We start from the raw sequence: 11,821 nt of genomic DNA on the forward strand, positions 1-11,821 counted from the left end.
TTTATGAGATGCAGGACCCACACGTCAGGGCTGACGTGGCGGCAAAGTCAACTCTATTTTACTTTGACTGTTAGGTTGACCGTTATGACAGGTGGGCCCCACACGTCATTCTTCTTCTTCCTCTCTCTATCTTTCTTTGGCATTTTTCCAAACACCTCTTGTGCAGCTTTCAGCCTGCGCCCAGCTGCCCCCTCATGCTCCGGTGGCCTTTTCCGTCCTGCACTCTGGTGGCCTTCCATGCCAAAGGGTGCCGGAGGAGAAGCCCGCGCAGCTGCACGCGAAGCCGAGGTGCTGCGAGCTCTAGGCCCCTGCTGCAGCCGCCCTCGCCGGCCTCCCTTCGAGCTGGAGCTCGTGGTCAGCGGCAAGGAGCAGCAGCGGCGCTGCAAGCAACAGCACCACGGGCCTCGCCCCACCTCGACGCAATCCACGCCGCGCTCGCCGAGCTCCTGCTCATCCCGGAGCCCTCGCCGCACTACACAGCGGGTCAAACACCGTCGACTGCCTCCTCGACGGCTTCCTGCACCTCTCCGACGCGCACTACATATTCCAGGAGTCGCTCCTTGAACTCTGAGCCCACGCCACCGAGCCGCATGCCACACTCCGCCGCAGGCCACTGCCGTGTTTACGACCGTCGGAGCCATGTCCTTCGCCGCCACCTCCAAAAAGACTAGCACGACATCCTCCTGGATAGGAGTAGTAGGAGCGGCCACAAGCAACAACACCCGGCTCCGGCCTCGCTCTCGCCTCCTGCGACGACCGCGGGTGAGCCGGAGCTCCGCAGCACTCTCCCCCCCTTCTGCTGGAACGGGACATCGAGGCTCCCGCCTGCCACGAGGCTCGGCTGCAGTGCGCGAGCACCACGGTGAGCAGCTCCTGCAGCGCGCGCGCGAGAACCATGTCAGAGTCGGAGCTGCGCTGTCTGGCCGCAGGTGGCTGAGATTTGGCGCAGATCTTCATGTAGCTTCATGCGTCCGCTTTGGTGTGGGTTGAGTCGACGATCGCCTGCGGCGAAGTCGGAGTCGTTTGCTCAGAGTGTAGGGATGGCGATGACGTCTCTAGGGAAGGAGTGATGACGATGACGCCTGCATGCTGTCTCGACGAGACCCTCTTTGGAGTGGTGTGTGTGGGGTACCTTATGTGTGCCGCTCAGCAGTTGTGAGGGTTTTCGCTCGGTTCTCCATAATTAACCGTGCAATCTAGTTTTCGCTCAGTTTTTCCTAATTAACCGAGCAACTCTCTTCTGCTTATTTAATCGATGAGGCAAAACTTTTGCCTTCGTTTTAAAAAAAAAAGCACGCGTCCTTGAGCTCTTGGCCAGTGATGCTGCTCAGCGTGGTTGCCACGGTGCTCACGTCCATGTGCGGCCCAGTAGCGGATCTAGCCCAATAAGCCAGGGTGGGCCAACATAAAAATATATTTTTTCTTAATATTTTTTACCATTTTTCCTATGCTATAAAGCTTTTCAAAAAATCCCAGGGTGGGCCTCTACCTCCGCCACTGCATGTGCCTCGCAAACCAGCTTGAGCCTCTCCATGTCCGCGACCTCCATGAGATGTTGAGCCATGGCGACCCCATCCCCTTCTTATTCTTCTTCTGGCAGCGAGTCGGTGTACACGAAATGCAGCAGATGCCTGAAAACCTCTGCTCGCATGCCGTCGATTTGCACGCCGCTCTCTTTCATTGCGCCGTACAGCTCCGCCCTGAGGACCGTGGACCGTGCCGCGAGCACGCACCGAAGGTCTCCCAGCCGATCACGTCCGCCGCTCCGGAGGAGGCCACGGAAGTGGTGAGGCCAATCAAACGGGGCCGGGGCACCACCACGCCGACGACGGACCATTCGTATATGCGAGGACCTCGATGACCGTGATGCTGCACCTCACCGTGAAGCAGTCGTCCTTGAGGAGGTGGCGCTTCAGGTCCAGGTCGGTCCTCTCGACCAAGTCGTCGCAGCTCCAGTAGGCGCCGGCGCCCACGAAGTCGCGCACCTCGCCGCTGGTCCTAGCGTCGCGCGGCACCGGGTTGGCGTACGTGGTGGTCGAGCACGTCGAACGCGACCACGGCCTTGATGGCGGCGTCGAGGACGGCCTTGACAGACACGAAACCGGTGGTTTCCGGGGTGGTGCCGCTGGGGTAGAAGCCGAGGTGCCGTCTCCGACGCGGAAGGAAGGAGATGAGACGCCACAGCTCAGCTGTTGGGGTTGCTCTTCCTCATCCACGTACGAGTAGCCTTGGATCTTCATCATGCATGTGGTGCATCGTCGGCGTCGTAGCACAGAGAATGGAGGCCGAGTCGCCGTTCGCAGCAGCCATGACGGCGTACCTGGGTCCGGTCCGGCGGCCGTCCAGCTCTGACGACCTAGGACTAGGAGCGAGCGAGACAGCTTGATGAGGCCGGACTTGTCTCCGATCGACGAGTCTCCCTTCGCTTATCTGGATGGAGATGGACCTCAGCTCAGCACCTACTCCCTCCCAGTCCGACCAAGGGAACTGAGGTCAACACGGACTGAGGCCCGGGGCAAGAAGGGCGACGCCCGCTTTCCCCTGAAAAAATAATGGAAAACCCTATTTGCCACTCGTTTGCGGCAAGTTGTCCGGACTAGGCTCACGACAGAGGAGAAAGACTAATAATGCTAAATATACAAAGGTTTACATGCTTTTACACGATGATTAGAATCTTTTTTGAACTAACTAACCACTCCCCCGATTTTCATGGGGATGGGCTCCCTTAATCTTCAATCAAAACCCACCTTTATGTAAAAGCATGTATCCTTTTGTATATTTTTTTTGGAGAAATCTCGCCCACTTTTATTGATTGATAACAATGTTCATAGGTACACGGTTTGGTTTATAAGGGTTATCCAACCACACATGTCTACCTACTCCTAAATTACAAGCAAACTTGGTGAGATTATGAGCCTCGAAATTAAAATTCCTACACTCATGAATAAAAGACCAAGACATATAAGAAGGAAAATGAGGTGATGACGATACAGGTATGGATAATCTGGAGGAAAATGAGGAAAATAACAATAAGGATGCTGAGGATAAGAAGAACATGGAAGATGGTGAGGATGAGGCTATTGACGAACTGGACAAGGTCAACTTCCCTACCAAGATAGTCCCCTCCACTAGCTCGAACAAAACCATGGCTCTAGTGACTGCTTCTGCAGTGGAAGTCAATTCGTTTAACATGATAAATGCAAGGCAAGAAAAAAATGCTGATGACCTCAAGGACAAGACACCAATGAAATCTGATGGAGATGAAACAGAAACAACTCCAAGGTTTGCAAGGTCTGATGCGCTGTCAGTTCATCTGGACTATTGCTCTGAGCAGCTTAGCAAGTTTGAGATGGTGGAATATGATGTGGAAGAAGAAAACACCAATACTGAAATGGAGTGCCTACCTGAGGATTTAACTCTGGCAATGAACTCAGTAAAAAGATCGTTACTAGACTCACTTGAGAAAGCTGACACAGTTGTCAAGAAGAAACCCAGTGTCAAAAACTCACCTACATGGGGCCCAGTTCTGGCTAATAAACCTATGACCAGAAATCAGGGGAATGCTAAGATCATGGATAAGGCAGTTGCATACATGATGAAGAAGAACTTGGAAATACCAGCTACATTTAAAGGTAAATCATTTGCTACCCTTGACCCTAATGAACTTGCTTCTTATACTACTAAAGTGGATCTTTGTATTGGTAATAGTAAGGAAGAGCAAAAAGATATTATTCTTGACCTAATTGACAAGGAAAAAATTAGATGCCTGCAATTTGCTAATGAAAATCCAGAGATTGTTCTCCCTGACAATTTAGATTTGATGGATCTGAGTGTTCCTACCTCTGTTCCTAGGAAGGAGGATTTACCATATACTGGATCGGTTGGCACTGCTGGTTCAGTTATGGAATGCCCAATCTTGAATAATAAGAAAAAGCCTTGTGGCTTATCTCACCCATTTAAAGTTAAATGATAGGAGCTTTTTGGAATATTCGCGGTCTAGGTCAACCTGGAAAAATTCAGTGCCTAGGAGATTTTATCTGTAATAACCATGTGGATTTCTTGTGTTTCTCTGAAACCAAAAGAGAAATCATTGACACTCATATCCTTAACAGCATAGCTGGCAGGATAATCTTTGATTGGCATTATCTGCCTGCGATTAACACGGCTGGTGGGATCCTTGTGGGTCTTAGAAATGATCTGTTTGAAGTTATTGGTTTTGTTAATAAGAAATCTTGCATTGTTGCAACTCTGAAAAATAAAGCAGATGGTTTCATTTGGCATCTTATTGCTGTATATGGTACATCTTATAATGAATTTAAACTAGAATTCATTGCTGAATTGCATGAGGTTATGGAGGGGCTCACTTACCCAGTTTTACTTGGGGTGATTTTAACTTAGTCAGGTCCACGGCTAACAAGAATAATGGTGTTATTAATAATCAGTTTTCGTACCTCTTCAATGATTGGATTAACAAATGGTCTCTTATGGAGATCAATGTGGCAAATAGGAAGTATACTTGGAGTAATAACCAAGACAAACCTATTTTTGCCACTATAGATAGAGTTTTTACTTCTCTTTCCTGGGATGCTCACTTTCCTTTGTCAGTAGTTTCTGCACTTCCTCGGGTGGGGAGTGACCATGCACCTTTGCTTTTGGACACAGGGGCACGGAGGGTTACCTCCCCCAAGATTTTTCGTTTTGAGAAATGGTGGCTTGACCACCCTGATTTTAAGAAAATGGTGATTGACACCTGGAACACCCTTGTTCCCGGAGAAACAGCTATAGATATTTGGATGAATAAAAGTAAGCTATTTAGGAAGAAAGCTAGAGGGTGGAGTATTAACATTGAAGCAGTTAGTAAAACATAAAGAGGGAGCTTTTGCTCGAGTTCGACATTCTTGACGTGTTCTCTGAGAGAAACCAGATTGACGATAGGGATAGGATCAGGATGGAGGAAATTAAAAAAGAACTTGCTCAAATATGGAGCAAAGAGGAAACTGCCTTGTGGCGGCGATCCAGAGATCGTCGAATTATTGATGGGGACAAGAATAATGCTTATTTTCACGCATTGGCCAACCATAGACATAGGAAGAATCATCTTTCCGAGTTAGTTGGGGATAATGGTCCAGTTTACACCACTCAGGAAATGTTGGGGGTAGCTACCACCTATTATAAAAACTTGTTCTGTTTTGAAAATAAACACAATATTTGTCTCGGTCCTTCCTTCTGGGAGGAAAATGAGTTGGTTACTCAAGAAGAGAATGACCATTTGCAAAAAAAAAACTTTTCTGAGGAAGAAATTAAAGAGGCGATCTTTGGGTCTTATGCCCATGGCGCTCCAGGCCCAGATGGACTATCTTTTCTGTTTTATCAAACCTTTTGGGAGGTTATTAAAACTGACTTCATGGCCCTGGTCAGAGATTTTGAAGAGGGCAAGCTAGACTTACAACGTTTGAATTTTGCCTTGATTGTTCTTATTCCAAAAGAACCTGATGCCAGGGAAATGAAGAAGTTCCGGCCTATAAGTCTGAGCAATCGTGGGATTAAAATTTTCTCTAAAGCCATGACCAATAGGGTATCCCCCGTAGGACGTAGATTGATTTCTTCTAATCAAACTGCGTTCATTAAGGGGAGATACATCCTGGAGAGTGTGGTTATGGCACATGAGGTGATCCATGAAATTAAAAAATCAGGCTCACAGGGTTTAGTTCTTAAATTGGATTACGAGAAAGCGTATGATAGAGTTAGTTGGGAGTTCCTATTTGATATGCTTCATTTGAGAGGTTTTGGTCCGAGGTGGATTTCTTGGATCAAAAGTACTCTCATCAATAGCACGTTTAGTGTGAGAATAAATGACACTACTGGTCCCTACTTTGTAGGAGGTAAAGGTCTCAAACAAGGGGACCCGCACTCTCCTCTGTTATTTAACTTGGTTGCTGATGTTTTTACTAAAATGCTCAAAAAAGCTGCTTCTCAAAATTTAATATCTGGGCTTCTGCCTCATGTGATTCCTGGAGGTGTGGTTAGTCTGCAATATGCAGACAACACTATACTTTTTTTTGGAGAATTCTACTCAAAAAGCAAGAAATTTTAAATGGCTTTTGTCATGCTTTGAAAACCTGTCTAGGATGAAAATTAATTTCCACAAGAGTGATCTCATGATTATCAATGTGGATGATGCAGTTGCTAAGGAATTTGCTCAAATATTTTGCTGTAAAAAAGGCTCTTTCCCTATTAAATATCTGGGAGTGCCTCTGCACTATGATAAGTTAAAAAAGGAGGATTTACAGCCTATTATTGATAGGATCATTAAGGGCATATCTGGCTGGTTGGGGAGATATCTCACGTATAAAGGGAAAATTATTTTACTATGTGCTTATGTGATTAGCATTCCTGCTTACTTGATGTCTGTGATCAAGTTTCCTAAGTGGGCAATTAATGCCATTAACTCCCAAATGGCTCATTTCTTTTGGGGAAATATAGGAGACCAACACAAGTACCACCTGGCTAATTGGGGCCTAATTACTAGGAAGAAGGAATTTGGAGGTTTTGGGTGCCTAACATTAGAGAGTATAATATGGCTTTACTAGCCTCTTGGGGTAAAAGATTTTTTAATAATCCTGACTCAGATTGGGTTAAACTTCTCTTGTACAAGTACAGAGTTAACTCTCCTAATCTGCTCTGGGCTAAAAGTGAAGGGGGCTCTACCTTTTGGAAGAGCATAACTTGGGCCCTGGCTGCTGCAAAAACCTTTTATAGATGGAAGCTGGGCGATGGAAAACTCATTAGTTTTTGGCATGATGTGTGGGTGGGGGATTGTTCCCTTAAGGTACAATTTTGGGATTTATTTAGTATTTGTAACCAAACTGACAGTACAGTAGCCCAAGTGTGGGATGGTAATGATTTAAAATTAACCTTTAGAAGATGTGTTGATCTTCGTGGTATGAACCGCTGGGAACAACTTGTTTATGTGATCAAGCAAAATCCTCCTCTGGATGGAGTGGATACCCCGATTTGGGGCTTAGAATCCAATGGGACTTTCTCGGTTAAATCCTTTTATAAACAAATCAATTTTAGTGGGATAGTTTCTGCTATTAGTGATAAAATGTGGAAAATTTTATGTCCGCAGAGCATCCATATTTTCCTTTGGTTATGTGTTCACAATAAGATTCTTACTAGAGATAATCTTGCAAAAAGGAGGGGAGTTGAAGACCCTTCCTGTTTATTTTGCTCTAACTTTGAAATTGTTCAACACCTGTTGTTTGACTGTGTGGTGGCCCAACAAGTTTGGGAATTTGTTGCAGAAGCTTTTGATATTGACAGAATATCTTGTTTTGAAAATATTGTGTCCCTCTGGCATATGCATAAGGAAAATGCTATTTTGAATATGGTGACAACTGCTGCCTTGTGGAGCCTGTGGAGACTAAGAAATGAGTTTTGCTTTCAGGGGCGCAAATGGAGAAGTGTGGAGTGCATTCTTGCAAAACTAAGCTGCTTTTTACACCAATGGAAAGTTCTCTGCGACGATGGGCAGGCGACTCTACTGCTACGATGCATCCTTCTGCTGGACAAACGGCGTGAGGAACTCCTCCGGATCGCATGGAGATGATGCTGGGAGAGACTAACTGAAAAACTGGGCGCTGGAGATGATGGATCATTCCTGAAGATCTTCCTTTCGTTCTCCGTCGTTTCTCATTTCTGTTGGTGCTCTGTAATAAGTAAAATTATGCTCCTAGCCTCTAAACTGCTATATGACTTTAGGCTTTTATCGTTGATTTAGCTGCTCTGTAGTAGTCGGATGCTATTATGTAAAAATGGTGTCTGATGTTGTCTGCTTCATTCTATAAAATGGGGCGGGTGGGGGGGGGAGGGGGGCAACCCCCTTTCTTTCAAAAAAAAAGAAGATCTATGCGCCGCGATCACTTGGATGATAGCCGCATTAGGACCTCCCGTCCCCTTGTTGATATCTTTTACCACTTCTAGGCAGTCTGATGCTACTACCATATTCTGAATATCAACATCATCTGCTAGGGCAAGAGCTTCACTACATGCAAAAGTTTCGAGCATCATTGGATCACCAGTTTCCTTTTGTACGTGTAGCATTACCGGGAGAAAGACGAGCGTTCATGATGGGCTGGCCCGTTAAACGTTTCAACCATTCCGGTTTTGGGAAGGTTTAGCCGATTTTTTCCCCGGTTTGGGAATCTTCCTTCTAGGTGGTTCCTGAAGCGGGTTTTTTTTTTCCTGTTCTTTTTTCTTTTTTAGTTTTTTCCTGTTTCTTTTTCTTTCTTTCGGCGCCCTGTATCTTCAAAAAAGAAAGCTATTAATGACTATTTCAATCAACAAGCACGCCGGCGGCTGTCACTTCCATTTTCTTCTTTTTCATGTTTATTTTCTTTTTAAAAAAGTTTACAGAGCTTATTGAAAAGAAGCGTAAATTTTCAAAAATGTTTGTGTTTTTCTTAAATTGTTCAAAACTTCAAAACAAATCCTGTTTTCCAATTTTGTTAACAAATTTAGAAAAATTGTCGCCTTTTCCCCAAAAAACAGGGCTTCAAAAATTGTTCACAGACGCAATTTTTTTAGCATTTTCAAAGCTTTTATTTAGAGTTTAAAAAAAATCTCTCTCTTTTTTTTCAAAAATGTCCGTGCTTTCAATTTTAGTTTCGCTCTCGGACGGCGTCCAAGCTTGAGGATCTGGCAGTCTATTTCGATAGAAGATGGTGGATCCAAGCAGTGGCGGAGCAAGACAAAAACCACTGGGGGGCAAAGGTAGATGGCAAAGATCTGGGGGCAAAACACTAATTTTCCTCTCATCTAGGCCCTTCAAAAAATCTTCTCACTTTTCTCCAAAGTTGGGTGGGTGGGTCCCCCTGGCCTCAACATAGCTTCGCCACTGGATCGAAGACCTGTGGTCGTCCATGCGTCCTTTGGTCACCTTTCCCCTGGAAGCAGCTGTGGTAACTGCTCCAGGGCGTTGGTTCGTCCGTAGGTGGTTGACTTCCTGACCGCAAGATAAAAAGTCTTGCCGGCTCTACAGAGGAGCAACGTCGGCACCGGCGCGCCATCCCCTTGTCCTGAAGGTTGTTGTCGGAGATACCCCAGATGTTTGTTTTTGATTTCTTGTTTGTTTGGGTTGTTTTTTTGTAATGTTGGTTCTTTGAATTTATTGAGCTTAGGCTTTTTTTTTCACTAGTGCTAATTTTTTTGGTTCTTAGATTAGAATAATTTGCTTTTTGAGACAATATAATTATCTGGTAAAAGGCATGAAAATGGAGGTAAAATATGGTAGAAATCAGCCCACTCCGTTTTCACCCAGTTGACAATGGATTGCTCAAACGCGGGAGCTGTTTCTCGCATTCAGCGAGTCAAAGGATTTCTCTCGTTGAAGCATTCCGATTATCGGGCCGGCCCACTGTCGCACAACGAAATAGAAAAACCTTTCAAGAAAACAAGGGTGCGAGCAAACTTGGCCAAAATGGGCCGGCCCGGCCCGGCCTGGGTCCAACGGGCAAGGCACAGCACAGCACGGCCCGGCCAGGCACGCTAAGTACTCGGCCCGGCACGCGTGCTGGCCTCTTTGGCCCAGGCACGACCCCTTCACTACATGGGTCGGCACGTCGGCCCGTTTGTACGGGCGCAGCCGCGCAGCATCAATCGTTATTGCCTCATTGGCATTGCTGAAGAAAAAATGATGGTTGGCGACTCCAGGAATGAGGAATTGCAGTGCGCTCTTGAGCTTGTGTCGTGCTAGAGGCACATCGATTTTGCAGGAATAAAGAATTGCAGGCAGGCACGTCCCCCTGGTCCCTGCCTGGCTGCCTCCCTGTCCCGGGTATACGGTGTTTCCTAAATGGCGCCCGTTCCTTCATTAATTTCCAAACGGCGCACACCCCTCGCCACGTTTGGGCCGGCCCATTTCAAAAAATGGGCAGAAGCTGGGATTCGAACAACCGTTGCCTTAGTTCTACGATAGACGCAATACCACCCGACCTGCTCACATACTTGTGATTAAGTACATGTTTTTCGTTCATTTCTTATTTCTTCAGCTTGATTTGTTTTTTCTTTATCCTTTTTTATGTTCGCAATAAAATTCTTCAAATCGATGAGCTTTTTTTTCAATATTGTGAACCATTTTTTGAAGATGATGAACTTTTTCTTAAACTCTTGAGTTATAAGAAAAGATATTTTTTTCCCAAATTTGAAGAAAAAATTTCAATTTTGTGAAGAAAAATGAACAAATTAACATTTTTTCAAATTCGATGAACTTTTTTTTCAAATTTGATGATTTTTTTAATATGACGAACTTTTTAAATTTCAATGAAAAAAGTTCATCCATGCTTTTCAAGTTCGATGAACTTTTTTCAGTTCGACAAACTTATTTTTCAAATTCGATGAACCTTTTCAAATTGGATGAACTTTTTTCAAAAATTAATGAACCTTTTCAATTTGGATGAACTTTTTTCAAATCAATGAACTTTTTTTCAAAATCGAAGAACTTTTTTCGAAAATTGATGAACTTTTTTCAATTTATGATTTATTTTTCAAAATTGATGAACTTTTTCAAAATTTTCATCAACTTTTTTCATTTTTCATGAACTATTTTTTAAATTGATTGACGTTTTCAAATTCAATGGACTTTCCTTGAATAGGGGCAACATTTTTTGTATGTTCACGAACTTTTTCCCGAAATCTGTGAAGTTTCAATTTTTTGAAAGAAAATCATGTATGGGCAGGTAGTTTTTAAAGTGTTGGAGCTGCATTTGATCACTAGTAACAACATGTTGTAGCGGTTAGCCGAACGCTTGTAGAATGGTATGACTTCCGACTGGCTTTTGAAAGAGAAGCCCACTAAGCTTCCCTGTATGAGCCAGGTATGGTAACCGGCGCAAAAGGCGCCCGTTAGGAGCTCCCCGGGTATACGTAGGTAGCAGTAGGTTTTGCTCAAGAGAAATGTGCTAGTCGTGCCGTGCCGTGCTGGCACACATGCCTGGCAAGGCACGGCCCACTAGGTCACGTGCCGTGCCGGCTCGTGACGGGCCAGGCACGCGGGCTATCGTGTCGGCCCGACAATACCGGCCCGTTTGGCTAGGTTTGGGTTTTACGAACGAGCATAGAGCCGTTCAGATACGAGGCGCACACTACTTGAGGTAAAACACCGGAGGTTTTTTTATTTCTTCATTTTTCCTTTTTTTTAGTTTCTTTGGTTTTTTGTTTGGTCTTGTTATTTTTCTCTGGTTTTGTTTTATTCATCATTATAATTCGATTTTCTCCATTTTTTTCATTTTCTTCTATGGTTTTTGTTTTGTTTTCTCGATTTTTTGTTTTCCTTTGGTGTTTTCTTATGTTGTCATTTTCACTCTACATTTACACACATGTCAAAAACATTTTTTGTAACAAGTGATCAACATTTTTTGTATACAAGTTCAACATTTTTCAAATACTTGTTCAACATTTTTTCATATACTTGTTCAAGTTATTAATACTTACTCAACATTTTCAAAAGCTTGTTAAACATTTTTATTTTATATACCCATTCAACATTTTAATACATGTTTTTTTGAGGGGTTCACAGTTTGTACATAGGAGTATTTGAATAATTTGAACAAGTATATGAAAACAAGACAAACATGGTGCCCATTTTGTTTCCGCTCCGTTTTAACTGACCGCCGTTTGATAAAAAAAAACCTCCGAAGGCGATCTCGTTTGGGCCCAAAAGCTTAAACCGCCAGAAAAGAAAACCCTACTCCCTTCCTTCAAAAAAAAAAACTCTACTCCCCTCTGCTCCCACTCCTCCGCTCCGCCATGGCCGCCGGCGACC

General features: G+C 44.5%; 1 protein-coding gene across 1 annotated transcript in view; it reads left to right on the forward strand.

The window, feature by feature from the left end:
* The first annotated feature begins 2,995 nt into the window (after nucleotides 1-2,995).
* Nucleotides 2,996-11,821, forward strand: part of LOC119300528 — a 16,349-nt gene continuing 7,523 nt past the window's right edge. The window contains exon 1 of the mRNA XM_037577470.1: nucleotides 2,996-3,893. Coding sequence (XP_037433367.1) covers nucleotides 2,996-3,893 — 898 coding nt within the window. The remainder of the gene's footprint in view (nucleotides 3,894-11,821) is intronic.

This window comes from Triticum dicoccoides, chromosome 5A (assembly GCF_002162155.2).
Source record: "Triticum dicoccoides isolate Atlit2015 ecotype Zavitan chromosome 5A, WEW_v2.0, whole genome shotgun sequence".
Taxonomy (NCBI): Eukaryota; Viridiplantae; Streptophyta; class Magnoliopsida; order Poales; family Poaceae; genus Triticum; species Triticum dicoccoides.